The sequence below is a fragment of the Chroicocephalus ridibundus genome, chromosome 9 (genome assembly GCF_963924245.1).
Source record: "Chroicocephalus ridibundus chromosome 9, bChrRid1.1, whole genome shotgun sequence".
Classification (NCBI taxonomy): Eukaryota; Metazoa; Chordata; class Aves; order Charadriiformes; family Laridae; genus Chroicocephalus; species Chroicocephalus ridibundus.
Window position 1 is genome coordinate 27,689,677 of NC_086292.1, and position 18,088 is coordinate 27,707,764.

An 18,088-nucleotide genomic window follows, 5' to 3' on the forward strand; every position below is an offset into this window, starting at 1 on the left:
ATATTTAAAGCTTCCCCTTTCCTATGCAGGATTTAATTTACTGATATTTTACATAAAATTATGCGAATTCTATTTTAAAACTGAATTCTCCCTCTTTAGTTATAGGAACTCCTAATGGACCAGGATTTAATGTGGAATAAACTGCCTTTAAATGTGTAACATATTTCACCTCGTTGTTAATTCACGTCCTTTTTTATGCTAGTTGTTGCACATTGACGAACTCTCACTGTACTGTTAGAATGGTGCGACTCACCTCTTGTGTTAGAGATTAAGCCGAGGAAATAGGAAGGATCTGCAGGAAAAAGTAGCCAAAAATGTTGTTTTGGAATAGGTATGCCAATGTAGTCCTCTCTGAGGTCCAGGCTCTTCAAACCAAGGCAATTGTGGTGGAGATGTAGGGTCCTGTGAAAGCCCATCTCGCCACTCTGGATAAAACACAGTATACAGAAAAATGTTTGTGCATACAATAAATAATTATTGTAATGAAATTTGCGCTCTGGTTTTCCATAAAGTCCTTGCAGAAGCAGATTCTCCTAAACAGCTTGATTTAAAAAAAATAATAAAATAGTAAAAAATCAAACTTTAAAAAAGAATATTTTTTTTAAAAAAATCAAGCTTTTAATTGTGCATACGCTTTCTAATATTTAAGAAGAAAAATTCTGCCTTACCACTGGAGCTAATCCTGGTCTTTCATTGTATTGCATATGTGTTTCTTGCTGTATCTGCTATGGTGCTGTCAGTCCCCCTGTCCCTGGGCTGGGTGTCAGGGGTAATTCGCCAGTTATTCCCTGTAGTGTCAGTGGGGCCTCCTGGATATCTCATTTTCTAGTGCCAGATTGGAAATATTCCAGTTGCTGATAAAAGGCGCGGAGATCACTAAATGACATTTGTGAAGTGTTGACTTGGCCATCCGCACCTGTTCTGATCTTAATTTCTTTGAATGTTTAATTTTTCTATTTGAACCCACCAGGACTGCTTTTCCGTGGAAGGGGAGGACTTGAAGCATGACTTTGAGCGATTACAACTAGCCATGGAGATGGTGGGGTTTCTTCCCAAGACTCGCAGACAGTGAGTTTATTTTCCCTATTGATAGCTTGGAGATTATGTTAACTAATATCGCCTTCATAATCAAATTGGCCTGACTTGGGCTAACATAATTGTTGTGCTCTACATAACGCATTGGGCTGCTGAGAAGGAATAATTGGTAAGACACTGGAAGAGGTTGCCCAGAGAAGCTGTGGATGCTCCGTTATTGGAAGTGTTCTCGGTCAGGTTGGGTGAAGCTTTGAGCAACCTGGTCTAGTGGAAGATGTCCCTGCCCATGGTAGGGGGTTGGACTAGATGATCTTTGAAGGTCCCTTCAACCCAACCCAAAATTTAAAGATATAAACAAAATATGCCCATCGTTACTGTAGTTAATGATTCTCTTTATGCAAATAGAGCGTTGGCATGAAGTTGGCACCTGGAAGTATTTTTCAATTGTTCATGAATAGTCATGCCTTACTCTGCACGTTATGAATCCAGATCCTGATTTAATCAGAAATTCTAATTATTAGTCATCATACTTAATCCTTTGCATGCAATTGCCGGTTCTGTAGACCCATTTCCAACTGGCCTTCCTTCATAAATTCACTGGAAGTACTGGTTGACAAACTGGATGACTTAGTTGGGTTGCAATACCGCCTTCCTCTGACTGTAAGCAATTACATGCTTGACAAGAGGGTCGTCTCCAACTGAAACCACAAAATAATTCTTCTGGTGGTGTTTCTTGGCTTGCAAGTCTTGAGTAGATTTGAATGAATTTGACAAATACGTTACTTGAGGTTAGTAACAGGCGTAGAAAAATTAATATTTAAAAAATTACCTCAAAGTGGGTATGGATTTGATGTTGTAAGTACTGCTGAGAAGCACGTCAGTAGCTGGAACACAATGAGAAATCTTGCGCTTTTTCAAGTCAAAATGTTCAAACAATAATTTAGTGAACACGGTTCCTTTCTGTCTGAAATCCTGGAGGTTACGTGGGAACAGAGAATTACTGCTCTGTGCTAATGGCACTTGAAACCATATTCATCACATTGGGTAAATGACATTTAAGATACTAATATAGAGCTTTTTTTTTTTCCCAACTGGGTGGATTACCTCCTGTTTTTTTAAACACCATTTTTCTTGCCTTTTAACAGGTGTCTGAGCCACTAGTTACGAGCTCTTAACTGTGAGACGTTGTCCCACCTTCTGCTACAACAAGAAATTTTCACCCAACCGAGAATCTTTTTCAATAAGCTCATGCTTTATCTCTAACTAGTAACCAATCGATTAGGAAATTAAGACTGTTTTTTCTCTGTCTGTTCCACACACATGCATAAACCCAAGTATACATACTTCTAGTGTAAATATGTTATATGTCAGTGTGGTTCCTTATCTTTCAAGAGTCAGATATCAGTGACAAGGTTTCTCTAAAGCCTGTTTAGGGTGCAGAAAGGGAATTTAATTGACAGAGTACAGCAATCAGTAAGTGTCAGGACTGAGCAGAGTTGGATGTCACAACAAATTCAGGCTTTTGATTTACTTTTCTTGGCACACAGGTTCTTGTATTTCTCCTAGTGAATTTTGCTTGTCAAAAAATATAGTGGATTCTTCACTATACAAGCAAATTTATTCTGCTTGGCTTTGTAGAACTGTAACAAGAATAAGTAACTGCCTTCAGCTGAGTATAAAAAGGAAGGACATTTAAAGTATTACTTTGCTTTCATAAGTGATTGTTTATAGCAAATCATGGGGTTTTACCTTTGTGGAAACAGTTACAGAAGAGAAATGTTTGGAATTGTATCCTTGTAATTCATGAGAAGGAATCAGTATCCCTATTTTAGAGATAAGGGAGGATGGATTGGAGAGGTGAAGGTGTTGTCCAGACAAGCTGATGGCATGGCCAGGAATCAAATTTGATTTCATTCATTTTTAGCCCCCCAGAGAGTGTAGAAATAGGAACAGAGTTTATTGCTGAAGTCAGCCATGACTCGATAGTCTGAGAGCTACTTTTTTAGAGGATTTTTTTTTTTTTGAGGAGTGAGGCTATCACTTAAAAGTGATCAAATTAAATAAAAAATAAAAAAATTGGCTGCATAAATCTACTTGAAGTGTAGCATCTTTTCTCTATCTCAAATTGCTTATAGATTATGAAAGCATTTATGTTTTTTTGTATAGGCTTTCCACCCGGCACTAGATCTGAGAAGGTGATAAATCCATGTGCTAGGGGACTGGGAAGGATCACCTGCGTGACTGAGTCCAGTCTCCCCCTAAATTTAGGCAATTGCATGATAGGTATTTAATCTGGGTATCTAGATTACTCAAGGATTTCTTTTTTTCTTATAATATGGGGAGTCATTTTGTAACCGTGGTTTTGATGAGTTAAATAGTTTTCAAGAAAGCCATAAAATGCAAGTTTGGTACTTGACTAAGTGAAAATATTTTTTACGTGAGGTGAATTGGATGTTTCATTTGAGCATTGTTTTTGAGGAAACATTTGGAGATTTGGGACATAAACTGCTTTGGATTGAAAATTAGAGGAATGAGTGAAACATGAAAATGGCACTTGATTTTTGGGGACGTGGATTGCTTTTTCATTAGCTTTAAGAAAAAACAACTGAGTGAAAATGACTGCTCTCTATTTTCTTTAGAATTTTCTCTCTCTTGTCGGCGATACTACACCTGGGTAACATCCGTTACAAAAAGAAGACTTACCGGGATGACTCCATTGATATTTGTAACCCTGAAATACTACCTATCGTGTCAGACCTGCTGGAGGTAAGCCTTCGCTTTCCATCCTGTAATGTTCACACCTAATGAGCCACCTCTGGTTTGTAATAGAATTTATTTCCAGTTTTGCTGAAGGGTAAGTTCTCTCGTGTTACCATTAATATGGGCTGTTCATGTTTGGCGGTGAAAAGTTATAAAGATTTTTTTTTTATGAGGTTTTTAATGGTAGGGTTTTTTCCTCTAATCTTCAGCTTCAGGTGTAATTGACTGAAAATACTGTTTCTGTGATTACAATTTGAAAGCTTGCAAACCAGTTCTAGGTGGAACGAAAACCTGCCATTCAACGCAGTAGTTTCTTCAACTGCCAGCCATCAGCTTCCTCACCAAAATTCCCCAACGGTTCTGATGTCTGTTCCAGTATTTGTGTAAGAAATTGGAGGAATTGTAGGACCATCAGCCCACTCTTCTGGTTCAGGTGGTGGCCGGAGTAGGTGCTGAGTGAGCTCACCATATTTAGCTGCCTGTTGGTACCCTGCCAGCATCCACAAAGGTTGTATTAGAGGTGCTGGAGGGTGCATCTCATCCCTTTAGTAGCCATTTACGGACCTGTTATCCATGCATTTATCTAGTTCTTTTGTGAACATCTTGATGCTGTCTACTGTTTAGGACCCTGTACTGACAGCGCTTTGTCCTCTTGTGAGTCACCGTTGTGCCAGTATCATTTGGGAAGGGTTTGTGTGTCTCAGCCTGGATGGCCCAGGGCCAGCTCCAATTCTGTAAATCAGCACAAAAGCACTAGAGAGCTGCTCTTAGCCTGAGCAGGTTATGGAGCTGTGGCATTTTTTGTTCGTGAGAAAAGCCTTCATTTCTATGAGCCATTGTGTCCTGCGCTTGCCTTAAGTGTTCAAGAGCTGAGGGCAAAACCTCATATAGGCGGCCAGCAGCTCTCCTTGCTGCCTCACTTTTCTCAAAATGCTCTAAACCTCTCGTAATTCCAAAGGATACTGAAATGTTATACTTGTAGTTGATTAAAACAATCTTTATCTTTATCCCTTTGTACTTGCTGGATTGCGTGGAAGGTTAATTTTTGCTAATTTTATGATAGCGTGAGAAGATAACCTGTAATTTTGTGTACATCTGATGCTCTTCCCATTCCTTCCCTTAAATAATGGTTGTGCTATCTCACTACCTAAAGAACCTGGGAATTGGCTCGCACAGATTTTCATAGCACTTCATTAATGCTTTGAATTTAGGGAGGGAAAAGCTTCTGTAAAATATGGGTATAAGCAGCTGGATGCTCTTTGCATCTTGGCCTTGGAGATTGCAGAAATAAACAGAAGGAAAATATGAGTTTGGAGACGAATGTTGTTGATCTTACCCTGTTAAAAATGACCATAGCGAGAGCGCCAAGTCATTTAAGAAGTAATTGTTTTTTAAAAAAAGCTTTGAATAAGAGAGTGACTTAGAGATCTGAAAAAGTTCCAGGCTTTAGGTCTTTGCCCTGGCTTTCCTCTGCAAACAAACTCTTCTGCACCATCTGCATGCTGTAAGGTATCGGGTTATTTGTTGCACATGTACATGTGAAACGATGCATTGGTTGAGCCCTATAGATCTAACGGTGGCTGAGTGCCATGGTCTGGTAACAGCACAGAGCATGGATACCATGCTCGCTGGCAGATGGTGTCAACAATATGTAAAAAAAGATAAAAAAAAAATATATATATTGAACTGCACCATTTTGAAAAAGCACTAGAATCTGGTGTGGCTGAGCAAAGCGACAGATTTCTGTTCATCCTGGTAATTCTTTTGCGAGGTAAATGACTGTATACAGCATAAACTGCTTGTTAATTAGATCAGGCCGGTGCAGATCTGAGGTATGATCTTGTGAAATACATCACTGGGTTTGGGTAAGTGCTGTTGCTTGTCCTTAAAGTTGCGTTTATATCGTAATTTATCCATGGAATTGGAGACATTGGTTGCCTCCAAGTGTAAAGTTTCCAATAGACCCACGCCCCAGTCAGCTGAAATAAAGCCAATAATTTGGCTTTATAGTCGCATTTTCAGGAGAGGCTTGGTTTCTCTTTCTGAAATGCTCAGTCTTTGCAGACCTGAATCTTTGCAGACCTGAATAGATTTTTATATTTTTTTTTGGTCATTCTTACTCAATTTTGACCAAAAAGGAGAGCTGAAGGGTTCAAACAGGTGAAACATCATCACAAAGAGCATCCGTTGCACTTAATTTGTTAGTTAGCTACTTACAACTCTCCAAATTAAGTATGGTGAATTCTTCTTAGCCAGAGACCAAAAATATTGCTTGAAACATTTCACACTTTGCATTTTGTCTCATTCGAGTAATTATTTTTATTACTTTTTTTGTGTGTGGTCACCAAACTGTATACAGTTTTGCTTTTCACACCATTGTTGCTGAAAATATGAATTGGCTTGAAAAAGTTATTAATCCCCTCTCTAGATCTTGGCATTACTCACTAAGACTGAAAAATCATTGCAGTATAAAAATAATATTAGTTGACAAATAGTTTAACTTCTCTTCATACAGCCACTGGGGTCTTGGCAAGGGATAGTCTTGAGCGTAGCAAAATGATGCAAGAAACCAGCTCTGATGTGGTCTGATACTTGCAGGCAAAGATTAGGGGGGTGTTTGGGTTTTGTTTTTTGTTTTTTTTCCCTTAAATGACTCACTGGATTTGTTCAGTCAAGGATTTGAAATGGAAAAGAGAATTAAAAATCCAAGTGGACTTGGTGGAAAGGCTCTGAGAAGCGGGAGCTGAATTGGCCATCTCCGAGAGCAGCAAAGAAGAGGGGCTGTGGAGGTCCTCCCACGCAGCACCAATGGGGCGGTGGCCTTCATGGGGAGGAGAGGGACCAACAGCCTGGCTGAAATGAAAAATTTAGGCAAAGTGAAGGTGTTTTCTCCCTCTGAAGGAGAGTCTGGCCCAAATTCTCCTGAGTTTAGCAGGTTTATGTTGGAGCTTCTGAGCCTCTAAGGACAACAGGGGGAATTTCCCTGCTGCCGCGGTTCATGCAACAGCCCTGACCAACTGTCCTTCCTCTGTAAAATGAGATTTGCATCCCTATAAAAACGAAGCTAATGTGCAGATTTTTTGAAGGAATCTGGGAGGACATGATGATCTGTGATGGATTTGATTTTTCTTAGATACTGACAACCCTGTCCAGTATGCTTTTGGTTTATTAAAACACTCAGAGCAGCATTTGTTGAAAAAGCAAACTGCAATATAGGATTTTGGCCAGACTCTGTGGATCATTGTTTCATTTACAGTAAGACCCTGATTCCCTGATTTAATTTTTTTTTTTTCCAAGAGTAGACATAGCGTGTGGATTATGTGGAGGCTTTTGGCAGGTTTTTCATGGCCTTTGTTTAAACTTTGCTGAAATACCATGCCGTAGCATGATGTCAAGGCTGCCTGATGGATGGAGCAGACGTGGAGTCCCGTGCAAGCGCTGTGGATATCATGGGTCCTTTGCAGAAGTGGCGGAGGATTGTGTAAAACTGGGGAAAACTTTTGTGTTTCTGGGGAAAAGCCAGGAAAGGCTCATTTGTGGGCTTATTAGCAAAAGCAATCTATTAGAAATCATCTAGTGTCTATTCACCTTGAGAGACCTTTTTTTCCATTAGAAGAGCAGGAACATTGTAATTGTGTACATTTACTAATAGGGGAAATCATTTCTGTGTATGGAGCATTGAGCAGGGAAGGCAAATTCTGTCTTCGCTCAATGGAACAGTTTTATGTTCAGTTTTTAGGCTTAGGTAACCAACCTCGATGCAAATAAAGATAAATATGAGTTATCGGGTGTCCTAAATTAGTTTTGCCAGATCTCTTTTCGCATTGATGATGTAAGCTTTTGGAGCTAATGTCTACCTCCCTGGGAGACTTATGTGCTCGAGTACTTTTTCTACTAAAATTTGTCTTCAGCTTCCCAGAGGGATCCCACAGACATTACGCTCCTTGTGTGATAAACATCTTGGAAAGTAATTGGGGAGCAAAAGGGAGGTGAGGATTACAAGGCAGCCAGTGCTTGCATCTAGACTTTTCTTCTGCATCCACTTTCTGGACAAAGTTTTGGGGATCATAGAATGGGTTGGGTTGGAAAGGACCTCCAAAGATCACCTAGTCCAGCCTCCTGCAATGTGCAGGGACATCTTCATCGGATGCAAAGCTCCGAGCCAGAACTTGAGTCAGATAACTTTCTGGTTGTTTGAAAGAAAGTCTGAAGAAAAGGTTCAGATCTTTTGCAAGAACTGATAGAAATCTGAATTTATTTTCTGTTACTCCGCACCAGGCAGCTTTGGAACGAGCGCTCAACGCTGTAATCCCTTTCTCAAATATGGGAGGAAAGACAAAAAACGATGTTTTCTTGCTTTCAAGCTGGAAATGGTTCATTTTTCTTCAGCTGCTATAACATAATACCCTGGCGTTACTGGAGAAGCAATCTCCGCCTGCCTTGGCTGCAGCCCAGCCCTTGCGGGAGCCCGCCGGCTGTCTGCTCCCTGCCGTGCTCCGCTGATGTTTATAGCCGTGGCGGCATTGCTGGTCACCCTTCGCTGGCTTTTAGAGCTCTAGTCATCCAGCCCTCTCAGCGTCGGTTTGACTTGCATGTGGCAGTGAAGTCTTAAATCTGTATTTTGTCCCTGTAATTAAGATATAAACTCCTATAGGCCATGTAGCTTTTTTAAGGCAGAGAAAGCAGGACTTGACCTTCAGCACCAGAAAGCAAAGAATCCATGAAATGTAACAGAAGTGTAACTCCTGGGGCACGAACTAAAGAAATAAATCGTGTTTTCCTCTTTGCTAATCTGCTGGGATGTTTTTTTGTCTCTATTTTAGTGTCTTATACTTACTGGGGGAGGAAGCATAGGATGTGTGCGATGGGGAAGCTGCAAGTATCTCCATGCACCAGGTGTCCTTAGTCATCGGCACGTGCAGTGTTTATCTTTGAAAAGCTCCTAGGGTTCCTCGTTGCCATCAGGAGTCAGCTACCTTCAAGCTGTGACCTTAAATGAAAATTAGGATAATTTGGCTGTACCCATGGTGTTGGCTCTCAGAGGTGATGAAGCAATCAAGATCAAGCTCCACTGGGTGGTAATTGCAGATGAAGACCCAGGGAGATGCAGGGATTACAGTCCCTTCCTTGCCAAGTATGTTTTTGTATGAGAAGATGACTCGGTGTGATCCCTCTGGATCAGCTCGCAGCAGGTCTGGAGATGAAGGAAGCACATCTGCAGGTCTCACCTATCAGGAGGGCAGAGGGAAAAGGGAAAACCGGGGTGAACATCAGATGGGGATGGCGAGGGACAGTGCGGGTAGTTGTTTAAACCATTTAAAATCCCTTTGTTTGCTGACAAATCTGGGACTTGGAAGCATTTAGGCTGTTTCAGAATATTACATTGGACTGTTTTGATTAGTAACCATCTGATACCCCTCTGCCTTGTTGCCTTTGATAATTAAAAAAAGCCAGCATGCTGGCTGTGGATTCGCAGCATCCCTCCTTTGTGTGGGATAACGGATGGTGTAAAACTCACTTTTCTTCCAAGCTGCTCAACTGAGGGAGGGCAGCCCACGGTCCCTCAGTCACAAGCTGCTGGAAAAACGTCCACGTTTTGCCTGCAGAGATGAAGTTTTTAAAAAATTGCCATTTTGCTGGATGTAGAGGAATAGAAACCAAATGTGAAAACTTACTGCATATTTCCAGGTAAACCAGAAGATCATTTTTTTTCCCCAGTTTTTTTTGAAAGGCCAAATCAGATGATAATAACTGGTGGCTCTGCAGTATTTCTGAGGATAAACAAAATGAACCTCAAGGTGCTGACATTCAGTTTCCAATGACATAGGACTTGCTGGTGGGTGAAGGTCATATACAGGTGATGGTGTTTTCTGCTTTCCATGCCACAGCAACAAGTTCTTATTAGTGGGTGTTGCAGGGAAAGTGACTTACATAAAAATGCGCTGGAGTTTATCAGGGAGACTCCTGTGACAGTATTTTGGTAGAGAGAAGTAGCTTTCTGTACAGAACAGCATCATTATTGCAGTGGTTTGTAAGATTTCTTAGGTTCATCTGCCTTTTTTGCATGCTCTTCCTGCTAATTAATTGGGTTAAAGGAGTAAGTCAAAGTACATAAACCACTAAGTTTCCCATCGTCTGTGTCAAATTGTAAATGAAATGGTTTCCCTGGGATAAAAATATGGCCTTGTATGGTTTCAGAAATGTGGATTTGGTACTTCTAGTCTTCATTAGAGATGTTCTCAATGGGTCTGGTGTCTATGTGGAGTCCTTCGGTTACGATAGGCAGCTTCTGTAGACTTCACTGTGGCTCTTCAAGCAACGTCGTCTCCATATCAGTCCATAGCTACTGACTCCAGGCTCAGAGATTGACACCCAGACTGACAGTTTCTTTTTTGACCCTTGAAATTTAGGAAAGAGCAGTCAACAACTCAAAGTATTTAGACCTAACTTATTTATAAGCGTGTCACCATCTATTCTGGTAGAGAGGTCATGCTTCTGAATTTTTCCAGAGGATATAAAAGTAAGAGGGACTTGAATCTGGTTGGAAAGGAAGCTTTGTCCCAACAATTCATGGCAGGTACTGCTTAATTTGTCGGCACCTTTTACCTATTTGCTGAAGTGTCTGTGTCTACACAACTGATTTTTTTCTGCAAACTGGTTTCTGTTACGGGCGATTAGAGATTGTCACTGGCTGGGACCTGGCGTCTTTGGGGACTCTAAGTATCAGGTGTGAATAGCAGAGTAAATATCAGGTGCTTTTCAAAAGGTTTCTTCCTCCTTCTAATTCCTCCACACCCTGAAAAACACCAAAAACCCCCTTGGTTATCTCTTAAACCGATGACACTATTTTGCTTGTGTTAGAGTAATGTGTATGATGTCATCTTGACAACAGTAGAAAGTTGACTTATTTTGCCAACACAAAGTGTGGGAGGGAGGAGCTGCACCGGGAATGAAGGATACCAGTGGGAAATTGCTAGAAATGCAGTGACTGAATGCGGAAAATCAGGTTCCCTTGAATACTGTGGTGTCTGATTTCTGATGCTGGATTTATGTGCTGAGTTGTCTCCTCCCAATGTCTAGCTCGTTCTTGGGCATTGAACATTAACTCTGCAAGGGCTGGCAAAAGTGTTTAAAGCTTTTTTTTTTTAATTTACAGATTTTTAATTTTTGAAAACGTTTACCTTTACAAATTTTAATTTTTTTAAACAATTAGATTTTTTAAAAAATTATTCATAGAATAATCATTAATGTCAAGATTTTTGTTTTAGGTGAAAGAAGAGATGCTGTTTGAGGCCCTGGTTACCAGAAAGACCGTGACAGTTGGAGAGAAGCTGATCTTACCGTACAAACTAGCGGAGGTCTGTACATGGTGCTTATTATTAAAAAGGCAACTCTTGGGATGGTTTTCAATGCTTTGAGATGTACACTCAACTCTGGTAGATATTCTTTCAGTTTTTATTTATTTATTTACATAAAAATAATGTAGGAGAGACTGATGTGTATGAATCTAGAAAGTGATGAATCTAGAAAATGACTTTACTTTCTACACTGTTCCTGGAAAGCAGGTTTGCACATTATCCTGTGATAGTCCGTAACTCTTTTAATGCCTTACGGCTGGGTAAGTGTTCTCTAAAGCAGAATGTCGCTGCATGTGTATGATACCAGTAGTAGTCTTCATACGTCGTTCCTTAAAATGTAGCACTGATTCATCCCACAGCAGAGTAATGACCTAAGACCTCCAGGAAATTTTTGGTGGGGTCCTAGGTGCCTACGTTAGTCATGATTCCTGTACGGGTGGAGCTGGAGATCTTCTGTAGAAACTTCCCGTTATCTTTTCTTCAGACCTCTCACAGGCTGGGTCTTCGCGTGATGCTTTGGAGCAGCCACAACTCCATCAGCCACTCTCAAATTTGAGCGTAGTCTGTGCCGCTGATAACCGTGGGGATGGCACTGCACGTAACATGTAAATTCTCTGTTATGGTCTGTCTCAGGATTACAGTATCAGCAAACCCGTTTATTTTCTAAATACATGATTTCCAGGAATTTTAAATTATATTCTGTGGCTCGTAAACAGAAATACCTTTGTTTTCTTCCATGTTCATATAAGCTCTACTCTGCCGCAATACTTGTTTTTATCTGTTTCTGCATCTAGTGTTCTTGTACCTCCGCCCCCCCCCCCCCCCCCCCCCCCGCCCCCAGTTTAAGAACATTGAGCATGGCACCACACCACGCTTGGTCCCTCAGTTCCCCCTTGTCATATGGTTGTGTGAGAATTTGCAACATCTTGAATAATGTCTCTGAGAGCCGTCTGTTATGTCGTAAATAGATAAGCACATGATGTGTTGTCATTAGGGTCAGCTGTAGATATTTTGATTCCTTTTTTTCCAGAGAGGGGGAAAAAACGTAATCTTTTATCTCCTTTTGAGATTGTGTGTTTAAGCTCAGTAACTGTTACTGAACTTTATTCCTTAAAAGTTAAGTGTTGCCTTTGTGCAAGGCTTGAATCTCCCCTAACAAAGGGCACGCAAATGCTCTTATCGCATCTTTGTGATGGATGTATAATGGGTGTGGTATTTGTACTTTTTGCCTGCGTCTTAGGCACAGACTTAAGAAATTGCTAGAAAAGTTTAAAACGTAACTATAACCACCCTTCTGCTGGAGGTTACTTCCCAACAGCTGTTATGACGGAACAGCGTGCACCAAAGCACCTTCAACCACCTCACTGCAAAACTTGGCAGGTTGGATTAAACTGGTTCTTGTAATAGTTTAACCTGGGCCACCAGGTTTTGTACTGAAACAGCTTGAAACAATCTTACCTAGATGCTCCTTCTGTTGAGATCAAAGAAGCCCCACTTGCTCCCTAAAATGTCTGACCATGAATTTCTCAAGTGCTTTCCAAAATGTTTTTGATGATGCCTCTGCTCGTGAATCTCAGGTATTCACTTATAGAGGTCTGTCACCAGTATCTAGTACAAGAAATGAAAGATCAGGGTGTGGTGATTGCGGTGACTGTGGGGGAAGAAAAAGGAACACAAGGCTCTGCTGGGGAAGGTTGATGTAATCTCCATGACGAAATCATTTTGTAAGAAGCTGTCAATTGCGTTCCGAAAAGGTAGGCACCACCCCATGCTTTTTATTCACTGTCCTTGCAACATTAGCATCCTGACCACCAAATTTTATCCAACAGTGACCTCTCTCAGGTTCGCTACTGACTTGCTCACGATCAACATAGCAGAGCAGAATTTGAGATGCTCTAACTGGAACCTCACCGTGAGAAGAGGTCTCCTCCTGGTCTTCCTCTGGCTGGGGAAGTGGGAGAGGTGGCTTAGTTTCAGATCGATCTGAATTAGGAAGAAAGAGTAGGATTCATTTCACATTTCTGGACTTTACAAAGAATACCGATGTCTGATAATCACACTCATGACTAATTGGACTGTTGGAAACAATTGGGCTGGTTGTGCTTCTTGCGTGTTTTACAAAAGAGCATTATAGTTGGCTCAAATGGATGGAGTGATTGAGGTTTTGGGGATTTTCAGACATGACTGTCCCACTATGACTCCTATAACTCATAGGCAATGATGTATGTAGCAGCCACTTTATTTTCCAGATGCTAAAATGCTTGATGTTTTTTGTATTGGTTGTTGATACACTGAAAGATTCAGTGGAATTTGTCTGGAAAAGACTGTGCTGCAGTGGCTCTCAAAAAAGGATTGTAAAAATGTCATTTTGGCATGTGCTTGCTTTTTTGCACCATCAAGAAGAACAGCTTGGATCTACCAAGTGCCTTCCAAGTCTTTGAACAATTTTATATAGGCGGCCTGCACAGTGTAGCAGTTATTAAAAGAAGAGCAAAAACTTGGCAAAAGAGGGAGTTCTAAGAAATTTTATTTGGTTCTGAAACCTGTTGTCTAAACTGTGAGTGGAAATAGTAAATTATTGGGCTCTATGGGTGAAGTTGGGAGTAAGTAGCATTGGGCTTCTACCTCCAGCATCACTGATGAGATCGCTCGGGATAGCGGGAGAGTTTGTTGTTGGGGAGATTATGTGTCTCCTGATGGAGCCCCTGGCTCTGTGGGTGGGGCACCTATAGACCTGTGTTTCTTGGTTGTCTTCTACCTCTTTCTGAATTTTGGGTTACTAGCAAGGAGTTAGATGTATGTAGCTTTCATTTGAAATAAACATTCTTATGTAAAAAGCCTCAAGATCTTAGGATCTGGGTGGGTTCTTGAGCTTTGGTGAGGTTCCTGCGTTCACCTACTCAGTGCTACAGAGACACGTATCGTATTGAGTATGGGTGGTTGGACTTGCCCGTAGGGCTTCAAGCTTTGTTTCACTTTGTGCTCCACACGGGGGCTGACATTTGCTGATCCCTTTCATCAATTGGTGTTGGAATATATGCCGATGACAACTCAACGTAGAAATACTGCCCATGAAATGGCTAATGCTAATGTGATCATTCTGTGATTGCAGCCTGGCTGCTGTGAGATCTGTAACCTCAGGGTCCCGCCGTGACAATTGTCGCCCCCCCTTAATAATCTTGAATGGGCAGAGGAAACGCAGGCAGCCTGTCCTTTGGAGGTTTGAAAGCATCAGAGCTGAGATTGGACTTTATGATACCAAGTCAAGCCTTTTCCCTTTTCCATTTTCCCGAGCTGTAGCCCCACAAGTGCAGGGAGAGGATGCCTTTGTTGGATTTGCAGTGATGCCGCATTCCTCTCTGTCTGCATGCTTCCTGGCTGCATTGTTATTGTACGCTGATTAGAAACACTGGCCTGTGGTCTGGGGCTTTTTTTAAAAAAAAAAAATAAAATGGTTTGAGCACTTGGCAGCTCCTTATTTGAAACCTTCTCCTTCATGACAGTTATAGATTTGTATCAGGTTCTCTTCCTGGGTTTGTTCTGTTCATCTTTGCAGTAATTTATGTAAAACTAGATATTATATTACAGCACATTTTGATGCTTGGGTAAAATGTATTGCAAAATGCCCTTCAATAGTATTTGTGGGGACAACTTGCAGCTGGACCTCCCAGCAGCCTGAAGCCTATGGTGGTGAAGATGACAGCTGCAATTTCCTCTGCATTTGTTCATATTTTACTACTTTCCTTATGGCTTTTCTTGTTGGCTTTGCTCCCATGGGTTGCATTGGGCTTTACCCCCATGGATTATGTGCCATTTTTGCATTAGGCAGAAAAGTTGGCTTTTTCAACTCCGTTTCTTTTAATAAGTCAAGACTTTTTGAGTCCTGTCTGCATACAACTGTTCTGCTGGATGACCTTGGAGGATCTAAATCAAGTTAATGGGTTAAATTGAAGTCCAACAAGAAGGTAGGACTCCAACAAAGCAAAAGCACTGCCTCCTGCGTACCAGCAGCTGCCAGTGGTGTTGCCTTCAGTGGAGCAAGTTCTTCCCAGCACACAGAGATTTTGTTTTACTCTGTATTTTGCAGGAGGATACAAGATGTGTGACGGCAGCACCTGCTCGAGCAGAGCTGTAGCCAGGAGCAGATAAACTGTTGTGACCTGAGCTCCCGTTTCTAGCTGTGATCTGTTCTTTCTTGGTTCATAGTCAGTGGCTGTCCTCAGGGTATTACAAGGATTATGGAATGAGCTTGTGGATCTTCAGGAAGACCCTGCAAAGTGTAATGTGCCATCAGGTTTTTCTGATTGTTCAGTAAATCGGGGTGTATTATTAAATGGTTGTGTCTGACCTTGGTGTTAACATTTGGGTACAGCCCCATGTTGCTGGAACTACTGGTATTTATGAAATTAAGGAGAGGCAGTCAAGGGGGGACCTGATTTTGAAGGTAAAAATCAACACTGCCTTGTAGTTTTGACCCTTCCTTGCTGTGGCACCCATGGCAAACATAGATATGTAGATTGTAGACCCCACACGTCTGCAGTCCTGCGGGGAGAGCTGCCTGTCTGCTCCTGCTCTGCATCTCCAGCCCTTGTCGAAATTTAAATGAGCAAGGACACCACATCCATAAATAATGCTTATATTTTCCTCTGGCAGCTGCCTCTTATCTTCAGAGCCACGCTGGCTTGTCTGCCGCAGAGCTGCCTCCTGGAACCATTCATTTTTCCTTTTATAGTAGCTGGATGGTATTTTAATGCAGAGTTTGAAATGACTGCGTAATTTGGTCGAGTGCTAAGGTTTAGAAGCTTTACGCTGTAGATAAACTTAGAAAAAAAGGTTGCACGGACATGAAAGGCTGCAGTTGTGTTCAGAGGTCTTGGTTCGTTGTCCAAAACAGCTGCTAATGTCTTTATCAGGAGTGAGATGGTGAATTAACAGAGCCAGCAGCAGTTCATGGATTTCCAGAAAACCCCCGGTGTATCCGTGCAGGGTGAGGGCAGTATTTGGTAACAGTGAGCTGGCCAAGTCCACTTCTTTCAGACATCGGATTCAGTTCACAATTCAGGTATCCCAAGAAAAAAACCAAGACACACTGAATATTAAGCAGTTTGACTGACATTTGGTAGGAAACATGCAGCCCGTGCAGGAGCAGAGAACTTTAATCAAATCTGTGTAGAGAACTTGGGATCTTTCTCCTGTTCCTGGATGAAATCTGAGCATCATCTTAGGCTTAATCTGTGCGAGGAACTGCCCTTCTGGGCCACGTCTGTCTTCCTGCTTCTATCTAAATAATTCAAAGAATTCATTTTTTTTTCCATCTCAGACCACTGCAAGGGTCCAAGGCCAAGGTTTATGCCTTGACTAATACAGTCATGTACCTCTCTCAAATCCATTCAGCATCTTGACTCCCCCTTTCCAACGCGCCGGAGACGAGCCCTGTGTCTGAGCTCCTCAACCATCCCCGCTTTGTTTCCATCCTGTTTGTTCTGCTTATCAGGCTGGCGTCTGTCACCTGCCTCTCTGGTTTTCACCAGTCTCTGCATTTTTTCCGTGTTCTTCACCAGATGAGGAAAAACTCGCTATCCAAGTAAATACATCTGCTAGTGAATTCTTTTTTTCCATCCCTCCAGAAAACAGATTTTTTTTTTTCCATGACGCTTTTGGTTCTTTTAGTTCTGTTGGTATTTCTTAAGCTAATGACTTTGCAAAAAAACTTTGTTTTAACAGATCTTTATGATTTTCAGCCATTTTTGTCCAAGGGCATTTTATCCCTAAGGGTTAGTTAATGAATTAATTCACACTTTCGGACAAAGTCTGATGTGAAATTGCCCAACATAAGGGAAATAAAAGATGTGAGACAACTTCTTGGGCAACAAGTGACCTGATTCTTTCCTACCTTTAATTTTGGAAAGCTGTTAGGAGCCGGTTGTTTGATGTGATGAGTGTCACCATAAATATATCTTGTATTTAACTTAATGTGTATTCATAATTGTAAGTGGAAAATGGCTATCTTAAAAACCAGAGGGACTGAAAGGGACTGAGTTGTAGGTGTAGGTACAGGGAGGTCCCTGCAACCAGATGTTGTGAAGCACAAAAAATAAAAGCATGTTATTTCCTGCCCCTGTGGCACTCTTCTATATTGTGATAGCAAAGCCTGGGATGCAAACATATTTTTTTAAGTCCCTTTGCACTGCCCTAAGCGTCCTTGGTTCTTGGGGCCTGCTAAAACTCTAGGTAATGCCAAGATATTTTGAAAGATTTTATTTGCATGCTTCTATAGGATATAATGTGAGACCCCACCTGGAGTACTGCATCCAGCTCTGGAGCCCTCAGCCCAAGAAGGACATGGACCTGTTGGAACAGGTCCAGAGGAGGCCACGAAGATGATCCGAGGGCTGGAGCCCCTCTGCTGTGAGGACAAGCTGAGAGAGTTGGGGGTGTTCAGCCTGGAGAAGAGAAGGCTCTGGGGAGACCTTATAGCGGCCTTCCAGTACCTGAAGGGGGCCTACAGGAAGGATGGAGTGGGACTCTTTATCAGGGGGTGGGACTCTTTATCAGGGAGTGTGATGATAGGACATGGGGTAACGCTTTCAAACTGAAGGAGGGTAGATTTAGATTAGATATCAGGAAGAAATTCTTTACTGTGAGGGTGGTGATGCAGTGGAACAGGTTGCCCAGAGAAGCTGTGACTGCCCCATCCCTGGAGGTGTTCAAGGCCAGGCTGGATGAGGCTTTGAGGAACCTGGTCTAGTGGGAAGTGTCCCTGCCCAGGGCAGGGGGGTTGGGACTAGATGATCTTTTAAGGTCCATTCCAACCCGAACCATTCTATGATTCTATGATCATATCTTTGCTTAAATGGCTATATACTGCTTAGCAAATGAGTGTTACATGCAGGTGGTTATGTGGCTGTGGAAGGACACCATCAAACTGTTCTGCG

At 41.8% G+C, this 18,088-nt stretch overlaps 1 protein-coding gene across 7 annotated transcripts in view; it reads left to right on the forward strand.

The window, feature by feature from the left end:
- Window positions 1-18,088, forward strand: part of MYO9A (myosin IXA) — a 188,701-nt gene that overhangs the window by 78,208 nt on the left and 92,405 nt on the right. For all 7 annotated transcript variants that reach the window (XM_063345594.1, XM_063345596.1, XM_063345599.1 and 4 more), the window contains 3 exons: window positions 971-1,068; window positions 3,675-3,801; window positions 11,064-11,153. In XM_063345594.1, coding sequence (XP_063201664.1) covers window positions 971-1,068; window positions 3,675-3,801; window positions 11,064-11,153 — 315 coding nt within the window. The remainder of the gene's footprint in view (window positions 1-970; window positions 1,069-3,674; window positions 3,802-11,063; window positions 11,154-18,088) is intronic.